The 21,303-nt window shown below is 41.2% G+C and overlaps 1 protein-coding gene across 6 annotated transcripts in view; it reads left to right on the top strand.

Annotated features, from left to right (window-relative positions):
- The window catches only part of OSTN (osteocrin), a 52,002-nt gene extending 31,845 nt beyond the window's left edge, over positions 1-20,157 (top strand). For 4 of the 6 annotated variants that reach the window (XM_054835468.1, XM_054835470.1, XM_054835471.1 and 1 more), the window contains 4 exons: positions 12,097-12,195; positions 15,043-15,260; positions 18,884-18,980; positions 19,302-20,157. In XM_054835468.1, coding sequence (XP_054691443.1) covers positions 12,097-12,195; positions 15,043-15,260; positions 18,884-18,968 — 402 coding nt within the window. In that variant the 3' untranslated portion in view covers positions 18,969-18,980; positions 19,302-20,157. Of the gene's footprint in view, positions 1-4,866; positions 4,934-9,791; positions 9,915-12,096; positions 12,196-15,042; positions 15,261-18,883; positions 18,981-19,301 lie in introns of those variants that run through there. The other 2 variants (XM_054835469.1, XM_054835467.1) reach the window with 2 other exon arrangements.
- Positions 20,158-21,303: the final 1,146 nt, after the last annotated feature.

Below are 21,303 nucleotides of genomic sequence, written 5' to 3'. Positions count from 1 at the left end.
CCCTCTCTTTCCCTCTTTCTTAGCACAGAAAGATGGGGCTGGTTCTCAGTTTGCCATCTTTATATTTAGCGTTGACTCCAAGTAGCGTAGCTAGAGGGGATGGAAACACAATCTACTCATTTTCATTTCTGCGTTGCCACTTTGAGTTAGGACCAGGCTGATATTGGCCCAGAATTATTACGATTTTCTTAGTACTTTGAGACCTCTTTGTAGGGTTTTGTTGCCTCTCGTCCACCTGCCTGTGGACCACTGTGGCCATAGCACAAAAGAGCCTGTCAGTCTTCCTGGCCATCCTCACTCCTCCTGGCCATCTTGGGCTGGGAGCCAGTGGCATGGGCACAAAAGATAAAGTGTCTTTTTCATTTCCAAAGACATCCTGCTGCATCGTAGCATGACTGTTACAGAAAAAGTTTGCATTTCAACAAACTGTCCTTGTTTGGGCTTTTGGCTTTGTTTTGAGAGTGCTTTTTATGGATTCTTAGATGTCATGGCCCAGCTCATATCACAAGCACTTAATTCTAGCACAAAGGACTTTTTAAAAGTACGTATATAGAAACTGCTAGGAGGAAGTTTAACATTCCTGAAGAATGTTACTGTCTTCAGTTTTATACCCTACTTTCACGTTGTGGGTTTTTGCTTCTCAACATCTAACTAGCTGCAAGGAGTCATCTTAAATGGCAGTGACACAGCAAAAGCTACTTTGATAGCTTACAGATTTAAAAATAGCTGTCTTAACATAGTTTTTCCTTCCAAGGTAGAATGTACCTTTAATTGGAAAACATATGTGCACATTGTTAATGCAAGGTCTCTTTTCCATATTTTTGTCTTACAGTGAGTCATCTGCTCTCTGGCTCTGTATACCTACAGGAAAATAGGTGGGAATCAGCTTCGTTTCTGAAATTCCCGCATGTATTGACTGAAAAAGCTGTGGTGGCTTTTTGAAAATGTTTCCCCTTCTCTAGACAAGATACGAACATAAGTGCAATAAAAGTAACCTCGGATGTTCGTCCCAAACCAGTGATGTAGCCATAAAATGCTGGATGTTTGGTTAATCTAATTCACTTTCAGGATGGTCAGAATTGGGCCAATTTTATCAGAAGAGTTTATTGCCTCAAGAAATAACAATACATTGAAAGCACCATAATTTGGAATATCTCAGTTGTTTATCTCAGAGCCATATGAATCAGTATCAGCTGAGCACCTGATTTGTGGAGATCAGCTCTTTATTAGGAAAAAAAAAGTAGTTATTTGAAACGAAAAAAGTTCTTTCTTAGAATTTTCTTAGAAAATTATTTCTTAGAATTTTGGGGCAAACCTTTAAAACTCAAAAGAAAATTTCCACTTTTTCTAACTTCAATGTTGTCCTTATATCCCGTGCTAAGCCCTGAACTAGACTATTTCTAATGACACACTGTTTAGTGAAAATGTGAGTAATCCTAGCAGGCAGAATGTATCCAGTCACATGCCTTTACTCCACGCCAGCTCAAGCAAAAATTTGTGAGGACAGGCCTACTGCTTTGGCCATCACGCCTTCGGGACCACGCGCTGTTTGTGTTGATTTACAAATGACGAATGTGCAACCTCGTGTGAGCAATCGGTGATCAGTGGAAAGGGTGACATAACTTGAAGAGGCTGGAAGGTAGAGTTCCCGTGGGACAACCTAATGACAGAAGGGGGGAGACTTCTGTGACTTAGACCACAGCGATCTAACAGTACTGGTACATGGTTTTAGTGGGAGAAGAAAAAGATTAAGAGTATGATACAGTAAAACTAGCAAGCATGTGTCACCATTTTCACGTGTCGTTCCTAAGATTTTAAAGACGAGGTCAGACAAACCCCAATACAGTTTCCACAGGCAAGGCTGATGAAGAGCAAGATTGCTCAACACCTAGAGAAGTGAACCCTTGCTAACTCCTGCTCTCTGAATAAGAACTTGTCTCCTAAAGGAATTAAGGAAAACACTGAGCCAGCTCAATTGATTTGCAAACTAGTGTTGAAAGAATTACAGAAAATATTTGTAAGAGCATGAGGACAGCAGGGAAGCAAGCTTGTCTTTCTCTTGAATGGTAAAAAAAGAGCTTCATGGCTTGTATCCTTACCTCCTCCAATTTCTTTGTTTTTGTCTTCATAGTTGAGAAAATCACATTATGTTGGTTTATTCATTTACGGTTAAGACAATAAAGATTCCTTCCAAACTGTTGGTTGCCCTAACTTAATTATATTGTAAGTATAATTAAACCACAGTAGTGTTGGGGATGTCTGTTCCTTGGGCACTCTGCCAGCTAAATAACCACCATATACCTTTTTCATTGTCTGGGAAGCTTCCTTATCAGCCTTCTCCAGAAGGTGTCAAAAAAGTACCTGTAAGTTGTTGCTAGGTCTAAGTCAATTCAGAGCAGGAAATTAAATGTTAATATTCTAACACTTTATCTTTTATTTTTTAAAATCATTTTTTCTCAGAAAAAAACCACTATGTGCTGGTAACATATGTCCTATCCTAAGGTCAGTAGCAGCCCATGAAGATGCTAAATACTCAGACTTGAGTCTTTCACACCTATTCAGAGATTGTGTTAGTTGTGTCTATCAGTATCCATTTCTGAAATCTTTTAGATTGTATGCTTTTGTAGGAAAAGCACAGTGATAAATTTATTTTGAAACAGAAAGAAGTGCGTATTACTTATCTAGAAGGAAGACCTACATCCTCACAGTAGGTCCAGGTGGTACAAAAGTGGCTGGACCTTTGTTACGGGATCACCAATCAGTGATGGGCCTAAAAGCAAATTTTAGTACCAAGTCTTAGACATCCTTTTAGAGTCAAAGGAGATGACAGTATGGCTGTGTTTCTGCTCCTGCTTTTTCGGCAGCCCGCCATCCCACTCTCTCTTGTGAGGTGCCAAGCCTCAGCTGGCTGAGTCTCGGCCATCCTCCAGGCTTCACCCCGCGCCGTGAAATACTGCAGTGCCTACGTTACAGGCATCGAGTTGTCTGTCGTCAGCTTCCAGCGGCACAGCCCATGCCTCCTACCAGCCTCATCCGCACCAACTGTGGTGGCAGAATGGAGCCCTACGGAGGTCCTGCTTTAAAGAGCTTGAGATAGGACCTGTAAAAACTCCCAGCAAGAGTAAATGCCTGTGGGTGCCGCCTTGTGTCTTTCCAACAGAAAAAAAGAGACGGGAACTGAGTGCCTAGGACTGCAGTAGCTGGTCAGCAACACCTCATGGTCATATGTAGCAACGGTAACATTAAATATAATAATATCTTGTGGTTAGATCCTGGTTATCTTTTTCCTGAGATCCTGCTCACATGTTTTATACACATCAGTAAAGTACTGCTGTGTCCTTGCACTTCTAGCAAGAAGCCTCCATCTAAATGCAGGTAGTACTTTAAAACGGAGCACAGTTCCAGTTCTCCTCCAGTGGCAGCGTTTCCAGCTGTGTTTCAGCAGTCTGGCGTTGTTTGGCTCTGCCCTTTTGGTTCTGCTGCAGCTCTAGTGTCCACAGAGCCCGTCTGGACCTCTGCAGCTGCCATCACTGCTCTGTGACGGAAAACAGTCCAACCTGCCTGCTCCAGCCTGACGTCGGCGTGGGTGCTCGTGCGGCCGATGCATATTCTTGCAGCACTGTGCTGGGCCGTATTCCCATATCTGCCTGTACTGAGAGATGCTATAGTAATACTTGGCTTTGCCTCTCCTTAATTTCTGGGACTGTACATTTCCGTTGTGCTCGGGACCAAAACCAGCCTCTTGTTCTCGATTTACTTGTTTTTCCCCTTATTCCTCAGCCAGGGAGTGTGGCAAAGACATGCCTTGCAATGAACTATCCTGGTTTGGCACTTTACGTCAGCTCTGCAGAATTCTGCTGCCATCTTCGTCTGGGAAATGAGCTGTGTTGCAGTATGATTAAACTCTTGTCTTTCTCTAATCATTCTGATCAAGACAGATGATGAAATCAAAGGTTTTGCTCCCTGGCTGGCAAATTTTTCCTACCTATTTTAAAGCTGCATTTGAAATTTCCTTTTATTGTCTGTTGCTCGTAGGAAGAGCTTTTGGCAAGTCAGAGTAAAAACAATTTTGAAAACACTATGCCTATCTGTTTAGAGAATAAAGTCACTATGAATTGTTAGGGAGTCTGCACAGGTTGGAATTTTAGACCCAAAAAGAGGTCTACAATTGCTGTGAATCAATTAAAAACTGAGATTTAAAAAAAGGGGGGGCAAAAGAGAAGATAGACTTATTCTAGTGAGGCAAACAGGGAGAGAAATAGGTCCTCTGGTACTGCCTAGGGCAGATAGGCAGCTTCATATCTCACACTTTACAATCATTTCAATAACAAATGAAGTGTCTGAAAGACTTCAGTTCTTGTAATTTGCTTTACAAAACACACCCCTTTCCTAATGCTTATCTTACAATAGTGTTTGTCTACTAAAAATGCACTAATTAATTTCTTCCTGAAGTTAATGCAGTCCTTCTAAAGTTATTCCTGTTGTCCCTGAGAAATACAGTAAAAATAATAAATAAAAATTCAGGACTTCAGGTTTCTGTACTGCAGTTTGCAAAAGTGAGAGGTTAGAGAAATAGTGATGCTGCTGAAAATCTTTCCACTCCCATGATTGTCTGAATCTTGACAGAAGAAGAGAAAAAAAACAACAAAACCCTAGACCTTTAATTATAACCTAATCATCTTGATCAGAGCAATAAATGCAACAAATGTGAGGCAAGTATGTGTGTGAGAGTGCAGGACAGAGAAAGGTTTAGGGCAAGGATCAGTGGAAAATCTTTAGAAATGATGTAAGAGAAAACAGAGGCAGGGATTGGAGTTTGTAGCCTACAGCAGAGACTATAAAAACTCTGAAAGCAAGCTGAACATTAGGGATAAGTTAGGGTGAAGAACATAGCAGGACCATTAAGGTTGGAATTGCTTGTATCCAAGGCAAGGTAAGATAAGCGAGGACAGAGATGGGTTGGGGACTTTTTGTGTCTTCTGCTCTGTTTACAGAAGCTTTCTTCCCTTCTGTGCTTTCTTCCTTTTTTTTTTTTTTTTTTGGTAACTTTTTTTGTGTTAACAGGCATGCAGAAGGTATACACATGCTCATGTCTGATGGGAAAAGCACAGCTTCTTTTTCTAGTTTGAGATTAAGATAGTAAGATCCTTATCACTCAGTAGTTTTGCTACCAAAATGGAACTTGTAATATTCAGTGGAAACTTATTTCTTTCAGTTAATCAGCCAATATTTAAACAAGATGTGTCTGCATTTTACAACAGTGACTCGTTACTTTCATGCTTTTGCAGTACTTTGCAGTAAACTGCTGTCTGTTTATGTTGTTATGGATTTTCCTCTGTTATTGTCAAATGCATATTACTTCTTAAAACAAGCCAAAGAGCTATGATAGAGTAGTTTCTTTGCATTTCTAAATACCATATGTGGTAGATAAGTTTGCTGCATGTAATACAAAGATAAATGATTTAGGGGAAATTCTTTTCTTTAATTTATGGATCTGCAAAAGTGTTGGGGTTTTTTTTATATATCCTATATTAGATAAATGTTGATCCAGATTCTGCCACATTTCTGCAATAGTAGAATAACCCTACACAAACATTCCTACAGTACCAGGGTAATTATCATTATCCAGTGATCTGATTGCTTCAGCTTTGTACCACTGTAAATGAAGGCAGACTCTGATTCAGTGATAGTCATTGTAATTTCTCCATTCTGGCTTCAAAACTATTTCACTGTTTCTTTTTGCCTCCCAGACTGGAGTGGTACAAGTAAATACATGTGAATAACCTTTGATTTAGATGTCCAGAGGCTACAGTAAAGTTCAGAATCCACTAATTTTTGAAGCATAAGCACACAGTGCCTTTAGCTTTCCTTACTTGGCTTTCCAATTCGGAACGACTGTCCTCTTATGGAGAGTGCAGAGCTGAAAGCTGAGGAACTGCGGGAACATTTTGTGCCCCTGCCCACTGATTCACTCGGGAAGCCTGGGGCAAAATATTATATTTATCTGTCTCTGCTCACCTGTATTCAAAGTGCAGCTCAACCTACTTTTCTTGTAAAACACTTTGAATATCATGAGGAATAAGAGGCAAAAAACCCCAACACCAAACCAAGCGAATCTATGGTGTAAATGATGGGAAAACTGCAAAATGTATCTGGCTGGACCAGGTGTTCTTCAGTATTTACAAAGACCTGCCACACTTATTTCAGCAGATTAGGGCTTCATTTTCACTCTTTGGATGAATGATAAGTGTACCTCTCTGGGCTTCTTACCTGGCAAATTAAAAACTTGAACCATACAACAGTTGCAAGAACTGTCTTGATTGACCCTGAAAAAGATTGCAAGTGATTGCAGCTTTCCCATTCAACCCAGAGAAACAGATTACTCTCTGATTTCCATTTGCAATGCATCTTCACCAAGCGATTGACTTTTCTTCTTCAGTTAATATCCTTGATCAGAACATTGAAAAGTGTTTATCCAGTAAATCAGCATCTGTGTTTGATTCTCTTGTTAATAAATAGCAATGCCATTCTTGTTTCTTAAGAGCTTATCTTGAAGGCTGTATTTACTGGACTTTAAATCGCCTATGTCTTTTTATTGATAACATATTCTGATAACTTGCTCCTCATACCAAATATGTAGAACTTCTGCTTATCACTCCAGTGCTGTTAGGAAAGGAGATGATTTTTCTGAATGTAAATAAACCACAGTATATGTCTTGATTTTTATTGATAGAAAGGTTTCTTATTTTTACTTCAAATGCTGAAGATGGCACTCTAACAACAAACAGTTTGTAGTTCTTATGCTAAAGATGAAGGAAGAAAGCTAAATGTAAAGTTGTTAGAGACATTAAGAGAAGTTGGCATGTTCAGTCAGTACATATATATATATATAGCATAGGGTTGAGAGTTTGTTGGCAATGAAGAATAGTCTAATAATGTTTTGTTTTCCATTGTGCATACCAAGAACACTGCAGCTTGCTCAATTATCTCACTTAGGAAAGGTAGAAATAGGTTCTTCTCATTAAGAGATATTTTCTTACACTTCATATCATCCTTCTTATTTAATAGTCCCTTATTTAAGGGGCCTATTTAATAGGCTTCTAGATGGGCTTTTTCACTTCTGTTTGTGCCTCCTGCTTCATGGTCTCCTACTTTTATGGTATTGAAGTGAGTTTGGCATTTTAAATTTCTGAAAATCTGTTGATAAAAATGGTTTTATTACACAGTGTAGTCAGTTTTGCAAGATGTCCAACTTGTCTACTTCCTGCCCATTCTAAAGGGAAGCGTCCTTATTTGTTCTGCGTGGACATTTGGTTTCATGTTCTTTATTCAAATAAGAGATGAGGACCATGACTGACTACTCTTCCACAAGCGTTTGTCCACCTGTGTCAGTTAATTTTTTCCAGATTCATGCTTCTGTCTGTTAAGCGAACGTCCCCCAGCAGGGCTGCGTTCATTCGTAGTTTCCATACTCCTCGTGGGAACCAGAGCGTGACATTTTCAGCTTTTCTTCACACGAGCCGTACGATTCCTGTGCTGCTCCCACAAACGTTGCGCCTTCCATGGGCAGGGTCAGTGCAGAGTCTAGTCAAGCCCTGCAGAGACTAAGCCATCACTGAATCTGTTTTATCTGAGTACAGATTGTAGGAACAGTTGCATACTCGAGTATCCTCTGACCACATGTGCGTCTATCAAAAATGCAGCTATCAATAGCTGAGCCAGCATTTGTAATAGATACTCGGTAAAATCTGGGCAGAGATGACTGTCATGATGATAGGGAAACATGTTAGGACCAAACACTGGAAATTTTATTGTTACAATGAATGCAATTATTGAAATGAAGACTTTAAAAAGCAATGACTAATCTGAAGAGGCGTCTTGAAAAACCTTTAAGGAACATCATTTTCAGAAAGTGGAACCACCTTGACCTTGAAATACTGTCAGATAAAATGTTTCATTTGGGACACAGAAATACCTAGGTGTTTTCTCAAAGCCACTAGTCTTAAGCTTATTGCATCAGTTCATGAATGTTAAGTTCTCGTTCTCTCTGGGTTACATCACATGAAACCAACCTGCATCTACTTATCTGCATAGTTGGGAAACTGAAAATAGAGGGAAATTTACATTGCAAAAGTTGACAGTGTCTGTACCATATATCTAATAAAATATATGGCATTGTTTAAAAATCTACACCTATTCCAGGAAACACATTATTAATAACATAAAGTGCCTGACACTGTTTACATTTCATTTTGCCACAAAGTCCCATGGTTCAATGTCTTGCTTCAGTATCTTTTTAGAAAGCAGTACGTAAGAAGTGCTCCATATCTCATCTGTGGGATGAGAGCAAAACCACCACTCTAACCTATTTTTGGACTCTGCTTTTTTTTCTGAGGGTGGGATTTGTTTTGATTTTTCTCCCTTTCCTTTGATATTTACATAACTAGAAAATTACACTTGAGATATACGCGGTCTCTTAGGAGTTTCTGAAATCACTAGGACTGCTGCTGCGGGCATATTTTTGGCTTTGTGGTAATGAGTATGCTCCATCCTACAACTTTTGAAAGTAGGGCAAATTTGTTTCAGCAAGAGCAGACTTATTCTTAGAGCTTCACGCAAGCTATTTATAAGCTGTTCTTTTGGTAAGACACTCATCCACCATAATTTTATTGGCCATAAGGTAGATTCCCATCAGGTGTCCAATCCAAGGCTGGTGAGGCCAATGTTAAGACTCAATGGTACATTTGATTAAGATAGGTAGCAGCAGTTAATTTTCTATTTTTTGGCTTTGGACCAGCAACAAAATACATCGGTAACTGGCTCACAGACACAGATGTGATTTTCCCCAGCTGGTTGGAATCTGCATGGTATGAGAATTCCTCATGGCTAACAGGTGACGGAGGCTCACCAGTACCATCCCAGTGCTCATATAGCAGAAGGTCTGGAGTCCTAATGGACGCCGCTCAGAGCTTCCCAGTGCCTATGGGGCAGTCGTGCCTTGGCTCTGCATCAGGTCAGCTTGGGAGCACACAGCACGAAACCCCAAGGCTTCTGGGCTCAGCCACAACGTTCTCATTGCGAGAGCAAGATCCTCGTTTGCAGGTGAGCTCGGGCATGTCCCGTGTTGGTGTTACAACAACAAGCAGAGCACAGTCATCAATGTATAGTGGCAGCTGAAGTGAAAGATTGCAGTGCAAGGCATGATGTCTTGCCTCAGTTCTCTTGCTAACAGGCCAGCAAGAAAAATAAAGCTCTTGTGATTTATACTTGTGGAGTAATCTCTACAGTAATGTGAAATATGATAGTTCAAATGGGTAAGAACAATGACAGCTGTTACTATTTTTGACAGGCAATGGTTTTGGAGCTTGGTGATGAATTGCATGCTGTCTGGGGTTTGTTCAGCCCACTTATCTTCAGGATGTCATTTTGTTTTTTGTTTTTTTCTTTAAAAGAAAAACATCTTTTAAGTCCTTTGGTTTGATGTTGGAGACTTAAGAGTTTCTGTTTGGTAAAGAATTTTGCTTTCTTGTGCTCTTTTTCTTGGAAAATGTCTCCACACAGATTCCTAAGAAAAAGTTTTAAATGTTTATCCTGCTTTGATAAGGTAGAATAATGTTCTCTCTTTTATCTTTGATTTTATTTTAATTGGACCTGCAATAAAGATACCTGATTATATGAGGAATTTTAGTTTTGACACATTTCAGGCTAAAATATCACTAAAACACATGTCTATGTTTGAATTTCAGACTTGCAATTACATTTAGTGAAGGGTAAACTATATTTTATGTCAGATAACACCAGACCAGACCCTGAGATACTAAAGACAGGGAATTATACCCCAATCCCTTGACCTATCTCGGTGAAATTGGTGGTAAAGAGTTTGCCAGGAGGAGGATGGACATTCAATGCAATTGGTAAGGGTGTGTCTTGCAAAGGTCCATGTGGTCGTCAGAGCTTTGCTTATTCTCCTTCAGTAACAAATGCCGTCAAGCCTCAGTTTATGTCTCTCTTGGAATGGGTCAAGGTAAAATGTGCAAGGGGAGAAGCAATAACCAGCACATGGCTGGGAAAACCCCTTTTGGCAGGAGGGTTCTGCTTACCCAATTGCAACAGATGAGCTCAAGGAGAAAAAGCAACAACTGCTTTTAACACCTAAGATCCTATGACGTGGCTGAAGGTGGACAGAGGACAGTGTGATTTACGTTTACATCGTCTTCATTGCACCCTTAGTTTTGCAAATGCTTTTCTAGAGCTAAACCGCTCCACCAGAATAACCCTTTGCTCCCTTTTAAACCAGTGAGATGGCTTCTTAGCTACTCATTTCCATGGGAACTAGATCCAAGTTTTAAGTCCTTACAACTTCCTCCGTTTCTAATTTCACTGGCGTCAAGTTCTGACCAGCTAATCAAATGTCTTTTGTGTTGCAGGTGCCTTAATGTTTATTTTGATTAGTGTACCAGTTGCTATTTTTAGCTCTTTGGTCTTTGGGTTGAATGAATACCAGCATAGACCTTAAATCATAATAAACATGTGTTTTTAACCTTGCCATTTATTTTTATGTCTCTGTATCCAAATAATCAGGATGTGGTTACCTGTGAAGGTAGTAGACTACTACTTCAAATTTCAATGCACGCCCACATACAAAAATATACATTGTAGAGGGTTACAGCTTTAAAAACACCCAGACAGACCCTTGTCTGACTCTAATGGCTGTTGCCATCAGACTGAGGGACAGTGGTACCACCTGGCTTACTGCTTTGACTTTGTCCTTTGATTCCAGTGAACTACGTCTGCTTCACCCCTACAGAACAGCCAGCAGCTTTCTTTCTCATAACTGATCCCTCATGAACAATATAAAATAATATATATATAATGGGGTAACAAAATAACAGAAGCACATGTAAAATGTATTGAAAAAGCCAAGCAAGAAACAGAGTTTCAAGAAACAACACTACAAATGCATCTCTACTTCTTAAAACTAGACTCCAAACACTTTTGTGGCTTTTTGTCTTTTGTAGCGTGGAGGAAAAAGTACAAAGCCAAATGGTTTTTTACCATGTGTTTTCTGCCCGATCTAATGGGAATTTTTCTATGCAGAGGATAAAACAGCTATCATACATCATAGAAATGTATTTATACATCCCTTCTATTTCTGCTTTGGCCAAGCAGAGTCAGCAAAGAATGGCACAATCAGGCTTGAATTATACTCTGAATTACTCCGACAGAGTAATCAGCAAATTAGTTGATACCTTTGGCACTAGAGACCCCAGCCTAGTTCTTATTAACATCAGCTGAAATATTCCCACCTGGGTGAGTTGGAGGTGCATCAACTTTTAAGAGCTAGATCCAAATAAGGGCTTCAACAATGTAACCTAAACCCATGGCCAAAGAAACCCCTGCAGCAAGCAGCTTCCTGATCCTCCCAAAACTTGACCCTCCCTGCATTACTTTAAGGCTTTGTTCTGCCAGCTCTGCAGTTCTGCAGCTGTGGCACACGGTCAGATCAGCACCAGTCTGAGTGATGGGTTCCAATGTAAGCTTTTCCCAGGTGTGGGAGTTGGATAACTTTATTCCAGGATCCCAAGAAGATCCTGGGAGTTGTGGCTACCACTATCACGTGCTGAGAACTGGTGAAATGCAGCCTTGCTTTCAAAACGCTGCTGGAGAGGTACGTGATTTCTGTAACAGCTTTAAGCACCTATCCAGCATGTGGGGAGGGTCTGGGTCAACCTGGGTGGCTATGAGCCAAAGTCTCCCTGCTTACATGTCAGTGTCTAGTTCATCTGGTTTTAGCACAAGTTTGCATTCATTACTGCTGCCACTGCAAGGACCGGGCCGTTGTGCAGAAAGGAATTGAAAGATTTGCAGGCCTGTAAAGGAGCAAAGAGGAGGGAGCTGATTCTGCATGCAAAGGTGAAGAGCATTCAGCTGGCACTACTTGGTCGCTGGGTTTTATGCAGTGACTCTGTAAGATAAAACCTATTAACAGCTATGGGAACAGAATCTCCCTTTGCTTTCACTTCTTTAAGACCTTTGGAGCAAGGTTCACCTGGGAATGCAGCTGTGAAGTCATCAACAGATTGTTCTCCTTTGCAGATGCTGCAGTTCCAGCTTGTAGTGGTGCATTTGGCCCTTGTGATTACCCTGCTGCAGCGGCACTCTAGCTCAGTGCTCCTCGTGGAGGCAGCTCCAGAGGTAGGTGAATGTTTCTGGTGGTTGTCACATAACCCTGATCTTCCTCGGGTTGCTCTTGGCTACAGGGTGTGGGAGATGCCACGGTCTCCAGACTGTGTTGGTAGGTGAACGGTCGGTATTGACTCTGCGAGGGCAAAGCAGGACAACTTCCCCAGTGAAAGGAGTGATGCAAATGGCATGGCTCTGGAAGGACAGACAGAATGAGGTCTCACCCAGATTCACACAACCTCTCCTGAAACACCGTGGGATTTCTGTGGGTTAAAACACTGTCCAGTGACTTTAGACAGAGAGAGAACTTCTTGAAGAGAGGAAGGAGGTGATGGGGGAGCAAACTCCTCTAACACTGAAGGGAAGGTTTGTTTCTTCTTCTTAAAGACAAATAATAGCATGAGAAGTCTGCAGCTTTGAGAAGCCATAAGGAGATCCCTGAGAGAAGACCACCTGCACAAAAGTTACAAATTAGAGACAGAGAGACCAGGAGAGGGAAGGAGCAAAGTAACTTGCCGAAGCTTGCAAAGGAAAGCAGTGGACGAAATGGGAGAACCATCTTGCATTTCATCTAGTACGATATGCAGGGTTTGCACCTGAAAATAATTCTACTGCATTCTTTCTTTTTTTTTTTTATGTCATCTTGACATAAAACAGATTTGGCAGGAAAGGTATTTATGTAATGGTTTAATGGCATAAAAAAATCAAGGATTTAAAGTTTAATCAAAGTAGCACTGTTTGGCTGTGGGATCTTTACATAGGTTTCTAAGATCAGCTTAGAAGTTAGATGCATACTGAAGAATATTGATGGATCCTTCTACCTTGCTCTCTGTCTTCAAATGAGCGTGCCCTGATTATACAAAATAATATTTGTTACAGAAAATAGGGCTTGAGGGAACCAGTCCCTACATCAGCGCTGCAGCAGCTGCTGTTCTGATGCCGCAGAGACCTGGTATTCTGTCTCTATCAATGACAGATTTTTGTGAAAAGAATGTAAGAACAGAACATCTTCAGAGAGTTTCTGATCCAGAGACTCGCACTGGACCAGGGCATGTTTTAGCTGCTGATGGGCCTGAATTTGTCTTTGCAACAGTTTAAAATCTTGGTATCCATGACATCCTTTGGCAATACATTCTACTTCATCTGTGTGCTGTGTTTAAAAAGTAGCTCCTTATATTTATTTTAAATCTACCATCTGGTGACTTCACTGGGTGGACTGAGGAGCTCTTTTTCTTGACAAAAAAAATTACTAGTCTTTATTCACCTCTTTGCTGTTCATAAGTTTATAAACCCTCCACTGTACCCCCTGTACCCCACACTTACCTCTATTTATTTGTGAAGTTGTACTTTGTTCAGTGGTTCACCATAGGAAAACTGTTGTCTACTTCTGGTTATCATTTTAGCTGTCTCTTTCCTTTTTATGATTCTATTATATCCTTTTTAAGATAAAATAAGTAGAACTGCACAAAGTACTCAAGAGCAGAGGCTGTTTTTTACCTTCTAGTTTCAAATGTTATTGTAGATATTTATCCTCACTAACCAGGGGGAGACTTCAGTCTTTTTTAAAGGCATAAATTTGTTGCAAACCTCTATGAAAGTTTTATAACCCTGAAAGAGAACAGAAAGGATTGCTGAGTGCACTCGAGGCTCATAGAAAGTAAAGTCAGAGGACAGTATGAGATCCTTTACAAAAGTATTAACAGTGCTACATCATTTGCGTGTTCATTGTGGTCATGTGCTCCTCCTTATATAAAGGTCACAGTTTTATACACTCCATCACTGGTTATGCCACTCATCAGTAATGGGGAAATGTCATCACCACAACTATGGAGTGGACCGCAGTAGATACAAGCATATTACATCATCCGTGGGATGCCTTCCTTACATTTGTACTAACCCCACTGTGTATGAATAAGACAGTGGTATGCTTCTAAAGACAGAGGAAAACCTGCTTCGAGGCAGATAATAAAAGTTTTGGTTAGAAATTTTTATCTAATTCCATGAAGATCAAGTGGAGCAAGAAGGCAAACATTTAATCTGAAGAGAGAATGATTTGAGCTTGACACCTGCTTTCGTAGACAAGCTGCTGCCCTATATTTTTCCATTATTTTCAAAGCAAATATTTCACTTTGATTTGTTTTATTTCTCTCTAGAGAGACCCCAATATTCTCAGCTATTCGGGATAGCGAAGTAGAGTTTGGTTTTGGAAAGGTGTTAAGCGTAACGTCATAAATAAGGTTCAAAATTCTGTGTCAAGTCAACATACCGTTCTTTCCCTTCCTCCTTCCCACATAGTGTTAATGCATCAATTCTTTAAATGTCAATGCTGAGCAAATCTATCTTGGGATATTTTTTGCATAACAATTAATTAATTTGTCAGCTTTGCATGGAAAGTTCTGTATAAGTTTTCATTACTGTTTATTAACTTTCATTTTAAAAATGAAAATCAGTGTTCTGAAAAATATGAGGATGGATATTGGAGTCCGGTAAAGGTGACTGCATTTTTAAAAAGGATAGAATTACTCAGCTCATGCTATAAGTGATACTAATCACGCTGCTGAGATAGGGATAGCGGGCTGGCCTACAAAAACAGGCTTTGCGAAGTAATAAATTTTGATAATTCTTGCAATAATAATGAAGGCGAGTTCAATTCTATCAAAAAAATATCCCAACCTTTTATGGCAAACTCATCTGCGTGGAAAATGGCCACATTTTGTCAAAGGAAATTTGTTTTAAAGCATTGGCCCAGGTTTCGTATCCGAGTGATTATGTATTTACAGGACTGCTGCTGTGACACTGGTTCAAATGGTTTTTTCTGGAACTTGAGCAGCAAGCAAACATCCTCCCTTTCTTTTGCAGCCTTTGGAGCCTTCCCCTGCTCTGGGCATGGGAGTACATCCCATTGCCAGTGAAGAGAAGTCAGCCACCGACCTGGCAGCCAAACTGCTCCTTCTTGATGAGCTGGTGTCTCTGGAGAATGAGGTGAGCGAGACCAAGAAGAAGAGAAGTTTCCCAGGATTTGGCTCACCGATTGACAGGATTTCTTCGACCTCTGTGGACGCTAAAGGCAAACAGAGGTAAATTCTTAGATGTTCCTACCAGTGATAAAGTTGGAAGAAGGCTGTTGGTAGGTGTCCTGGATACAGATGGGTTAGCTTTAGCCACCAGCAGGTTTACTGTTGCTGTGAGGTGCCTCTGGTCAGGGTACCAGAATCTCTACAGAAACCATTCTGGTTTCATGGTGTGTAATCCTTCAGCTGTGATGAATAATAGGTGCACTAGTTCATTTATCCCCACCATTCAAGCATATGCTTTTTTTTAGTACATGTCTTCCCACTGATGTGAACTAGCATTCGGTTTAAAACAGGCTTTTGGATCATGAGATTATTTCAAGTAAAAATATGCCTGAGGTTCAAAAGCAGAGGGGCAGGGCTAGGTGTTCCCGAGGCTGGAGTGAAGAGAAGGTACGGTGGTGTGTGTGTCTTAAATAGCAAGATGAAGAACACATCGTGAAAATGGGCAGACAGTTAATAGAATGGGCTTCAAGATCTTGATCAATTTATGATAAGCCAGGGTTTAATCAATACAGCAGTACAGCAATACTTTCACAGTACACGTTTGAAGATAAACATGTTTATAATGGGGCTAAGCAGTGATGCTTGATATGAGTCGGGAGAGCCAGTGAGTTTGGGGCAAAGCTCGAGGGGCTGTTTGCTGTATCTGAAAGAGCTTAACTGTCTTGTTCCCTTCGTCTGGTAACTGTCTTCTTTTGGATGGGCTCCCCAGTGCCACAAAGTATTTAGTAACATGCTTAAAGCTTAATCTGGAAATGGAAAGTATTCACAAGAGCCAGTCAACATTACAAGTATTTTTTTTTCAGAGTTTTGCAATATTTTCTTCTTTTTCCATTTATCCAGTCAGTCTGCTACTAGGACTTTTTGACTGCAGCCAAAAGTGATAAAATATGAAATTCTTAAAATCTTGAGTAGAACTGTTATGTATATCTCTTCAAGAGATCAAAATCAACTCATTCTTTATTTGCTCTTTAGCATGTTTTCCCTTTTCAAGGGAAGAAATACAAGATCATTTTTGAAGCTGCTGTGCCTTTTTTGCAAAAATACGCGGTATTCCCAATTTGTCTCATGCTTCTTGGGTGGAAATGTTGTTTCATTCTATGTGCAGTACAAGGGAAAAAACACATGAAAAAGAGAAATTGTGGTTAAAATTGTCCAAGTTTTCTAACAGCTTGTCTCTGAATAATGCGCTCATGCAAATGAGTGACACATTGTACAAAATTCCTCCTTTCCCAGCATCATCAGCGCAGTTTGCAGTTTTGCGTTGAGATTATCACTCTGGGGGAGCTGATTAGCTTTTGAGTTTGGGATTGACTCATTTATTAGAACCATCCGAGCTGCCTTGATCACTGCATTGATAGTCGGGTGCTACCGTCAGCATGGACCGCAGATCAGATGCGGGCTACGAAACAGCAGAAAGGTGGAAACGGGCAGAGGCTGCTGCGCTTAGAGGAGTAAAGTGAAGGACTGAGCACCCTGTCGCTGCTGTGCACACAGTAAATAACAGCCCATTCCTGTACCAGCTGAGAGGGTTACCTTTAGAGACCAGATAATAACTTTTGAAGTGTGAAAGCTGTTAAATAGATTCAGCCCCCTGAATTAATATAGTGTGTGTAGCGCCTGGCAACACAACAGAAACTTTTGGGAAAGAGCAGTTCAAATCTAAGTCAATGTAACACATTGTTGTGGCACCCACCAGGTACGGGAGGACCCAGATCCTAATCTTACTCATCAACATCAATTTATAAAGCTTTGAAAGCAAGGGAAAAGCATGCAAGAAGACATGAGGCTTTAGAAGAGGTAGAAAGATCCATAGACAGATGGAGAGAAAGAAACTCCGGGAATCTTAGAAAAGGCTGCTTTAAATAGAAAACATCACTTTGTCCCTAGTAAGTGCTGAAATAGGCACAGTCTGGTTTGGAAGATGGAAACGGCGCGGGATGCTGGGGGGAGCGGTGACTGTCCTGTCGTGGCTGGGGATGGCCACAAGAGGGGAAGCTGCGCTGCCTGCTCTGCCTTTCCCTTGGCATGAGGTTACGATTTCCTTCTCTGTTTAACTACAGAGCATGACGGTGTTACAACTGATGGTGCAGAAACGCCCCCATAATCCAATCTGGGAAATTAATTCCCCTTTTTATCAAGTCAGACTCAATATGAGTCCAGCAGCCCAAGTCTCCCACCTGCCCCCCACCAGCCTGGGCTTACACCTGGGGGAAAAGAGGGCTGCCCTTGAGGCGACAGGCTGAGCATCAGCCCCTGGCTTGCTTTCCCTTTGCCTTCCCCGTGGCTTAGTGCAACGGTGCTGGATACGCAGGTGTCTGAGGAAGGGACAGTGAGGGCTGCACGAACGGCTTCCCTTCATTTGCGGTGTTCTGTAGCAGCTCCAGCGTGAGCTACGGGGTGCTCCCTGCATACGTGGTACACTGTCAATTCCTGTTTCTTGACCTCATCTGAAAAGTAGCTAGAAAAGAGGCAGCGTGAAATGGGCTGCTGATGCTGGAAGGATGCGTCAGGGCTTCAGCCCAGAGGAAAGGAGCACGTGGAGGAAAGGAGACTGCTCAGAGGAGACCATGGACTAGACAGATAGTCCTGGGAGGGTGTGCAGACCCCCCCAAAGCCACAGGCTGAGGGAGCATGGGAGTGCTACCAATTAAAGTTGGACTCAAGTGCACCATAGCATTTTCTCCTGGTAGTTACTTCGCAATTGTAAACTTAAAGAACAAAATTTCTTATTTATTTTTCTTGACAAGGACTGGTAAAGAAGAGAGTTAATTTTCCAGGGTTTCTTTTAGACCTGCATTTTTCTGGCAAGTATTTCCAAGGGTAAAAGTTGAGGTGATTCTTAGCTGCAAAAAATCTCACCATTTTCACAATTAATTAAAATAAAACTTCTGCTGATAGAAAAAATGCTCAAAAAATGCTGAATTAAGATGGGAAAACTTTTTTATATTAAAAAATATCATAATAAAATATTCCCGCATAGAACTTCTTTCACACTTTATTCATGCCCTCGTTCATTAAGTCATCAAGAAATGTATCATATGGAGGAAAAGGCCAAAACAAAAAAGTCCCATTTTCAACCTCATCAAAGGGTTGCTACTATACAATTTTGAGAACCATGAATTACAGGAGACCCCATAGGAAAATCCTTCTAGGGCTCCTCTGACTTGTCTCCCCTGTTACTGTGCAACACTTTCTACCTCCTTACTTACCTTAGCCCCACTTGGCCCTGGAGATTTCAAAGATCCAGGCTAATGGATCATCTGAGGTATATGTTACTATGCATGAAACAATTCCTCTTTATACACGCAGTGTATCTCCTTTCTTTTATGAATAACAGTTAACCTGAGAATTATTTGTTTGCTAAAATAAAATCAGGGATAGTGGATCAATGTGAGCCAGTCTGTAAAACAGGTGCAACTCCTGCCTATTCTTTTGTAAGACAAGTAAAGCATCTTATTTTTAAACGCTTACATCTTTGGCTGCTCCTGCACAGTTGTTCTGCCTCAACAATAAAGTTGTTAGTGGGATGAATGGAGGAATCACAGATGTAGTAACATTTTGATTATTCCTATGATGTCTTTCCCCAATTCTTTCCTTCCTCCTTTGCTTTTTTCCCCATGCAGGAAAGTGGTTGAGCTGCCTAAGAGACGGTTTGGAGTTCCTCTCGACCGGATTGGAGTGAGCCGTCTCGGCAACACCAAGGGTTAGCAGCTCCTGCAAGTAAGCCGAAGTACTCTGGGTGTTGGCAGGCTCAGAGAACACCCCCCCACCCTGCACCCCCTGTTCTCAGTTACATGGAGGTACTCAAGTCATGCCAGCAGGCTTGGAAAGGGTGGCTGGGGGAATAATGGCTTCTTAAAATGTGGGTTGTGACTGTCAATTTAGCTTCAATGCCCTAAATTAGAACTTAGTACCCCCCCTACAAGAAAACAAGTATTTCTAACGTTTTCCATCTCCTGCAGATCACCCTACAGTGTGCCTATCCAAGCCTTGCCTTTCTGACATGGGAGAAAGTAATGTGTACTGCTTTTCTGCCTACAGGTGCTTCTGTTCTGAATGACTGATGCTGTATTGGAAACATTACAGAAATACAGAAGATGCATCACAGCATGACAGGACTGTCATTGACTAATGATTCAACACTCAAGGAACTGATCTCCTGCAAAATCTGTTTCACGTTGCATTTTACAAATGTTGCATTTACAAATAACAACAAATTCAATTCATCGGGTCAGAACGCTCTCACAGTTGTGCACAGTGCCACTGATAGGAGGGAACAGAAAATATGTATATAGTTTAATTGCATGGCATTTATTTCTTAGACTCGCAGAAGTTCATTATCCTAGCAAGGACTGTCAGATTTTTCGGATTGAAAATAAAACTTCCAGAGATGCCAACAGCAGTCCATGAAAAGCAGACAGTTTGCTTTGCACATTTCTTTCAAGAGGGTGTGTGTTTGGTAGATGAAGGGAGGATTTAACAGTTATGGGACAAGCCCAGAATTTATTTGAACTGCTGTCTGGGAGAAGATGTCTACTGACTTCACTAGGAGTTAGTCTGAATAAGAACTATGATGATACCTTAGTATTTGTCCTGATGTTTTTAGTAATCTTTCTCTTATCTCTGCACCATATTTAGACATGTTTTCATTGTATGGGAGATCCTGAAATGTGGTGAGACTTCTAGTTTCCTCCTTTAAGCTGATGAATACATTTCACTCCTCCCTATGCATAACATAGGAAAGCATCCAAAGATGAAGTCATTACTTCCTAGGCCATCTGCATCATATGCCTTATTTTAGCCTCTTGATGAGTGCATGGGGCATAATCAGATAGACATCCAATTCTAAAAGTACAAGAATTTCTCACTCTGGTAAAATGTAAACATCTCCTCTCCATTTCAGAGTAAAACAGGTTATCTTAAATCCTGTTTCATGCTTTCCACTTCTTTCCAGATTATAAAATATAGCTGAAAAGAGCTGTTTGCTGACATCTCAATGCTCAGATTCCTAGCTGACGTTTTCTAAATCTCACATATTCCTTCCTGGACTTGAGTCCATGTCAGCTAAATTCCTTGGATTGCTATTCTTGGGTATAAATCATCTTTAGAATTGCCAAAGAAGATCCACTGAGAAAGGGATTAAGCAGGACTAAGAAAAAAATTATTCTTACCACACACTCTGTGTTAGGCAGAGAGTAAGGTTGGAGATAGGAACTAAGAGTTAATTTCCTGATCTTATGTGAAGACAGCCATCAGCTAGCAAAATGGGGAAAAATGCAGTCAGCTTCTCAGTCAGCTACAGGAAAGGAGTTGGGAAGTGAATGAGTCTTTGAAGTTAAAGCTGCTCTGAGGATTGGGATTTTGGGACAATTGTCCTGATTCAGGCTGCGGTGGGAGATGAGGGTGCTACTCAGAAGGGCAGGTAGCATCCAGTAAACGTCTGAGAGGGGCAGTGCTCAGCCATAGCAGGGGCTTTTCCCATTTTCCTTCTTGCTTACAGCCCTTCCCTGAGACCAGGACTGGCCCAGCCACAGAAAATTTGCAAGAAACTTTGCTTTTCCTGACATCTCCAATATAGACTAACGCTGCTGAGAGCAGCTGCACAAACCAGTCAATCACATCAAGAGGTGCCCCCATCTTTCCCATCAAGTAGAGCACTCTCTAGCTGAGTTAGGTGATCATTTCTACTTCTGTGGGTGAGTTATCAGTGCTTGCATGTGAGATCAAGCATTGCAGATGCTTTCCAGACCAAGATCTTGAAAGTCATAGAAAGAAAGAAGGGCTGTAAGTCCACGGTCATCTTGGTTTTTTGCTCCCTGTTTTTCCCCTGGTCCCATTGCTCGTTTTCTGCCTTTGAGCTCGTAGGTGAAGGCTTCGAGAGCTGGATTGGTGGATGCATGTAGACTGGCTGATCTGAGACAAGATTTTCTGTCCATGCTAGAAGCAAATCTGCAAATGCAGAGCCAGACAAGCCCAGACCCTGTCCTCTGCAGTGCACTGCCACCACCTATCCTGAGCCAGCCCTGTGGTTTAGCAAACAGTT

The sequence above is a fragment of the Grus americana genome, chromosome 9 (genome assembly GCF_028858705.1).
Source record: "Grus americana isolate bGruAme1 chromosome 9, bGruAme1.mat, whole genome shotgun sequence".
In the NCBI taxonomy this organism is placed as follows: domain Eukaryota; kingdom Metazoa; phylum Chordata; class Aves; order Gruiformes; family Gruidae; genus Grus; species Grus americana.
This window is presented reverse-complemented; position numbering and strand designations above follow the sequence as displayed.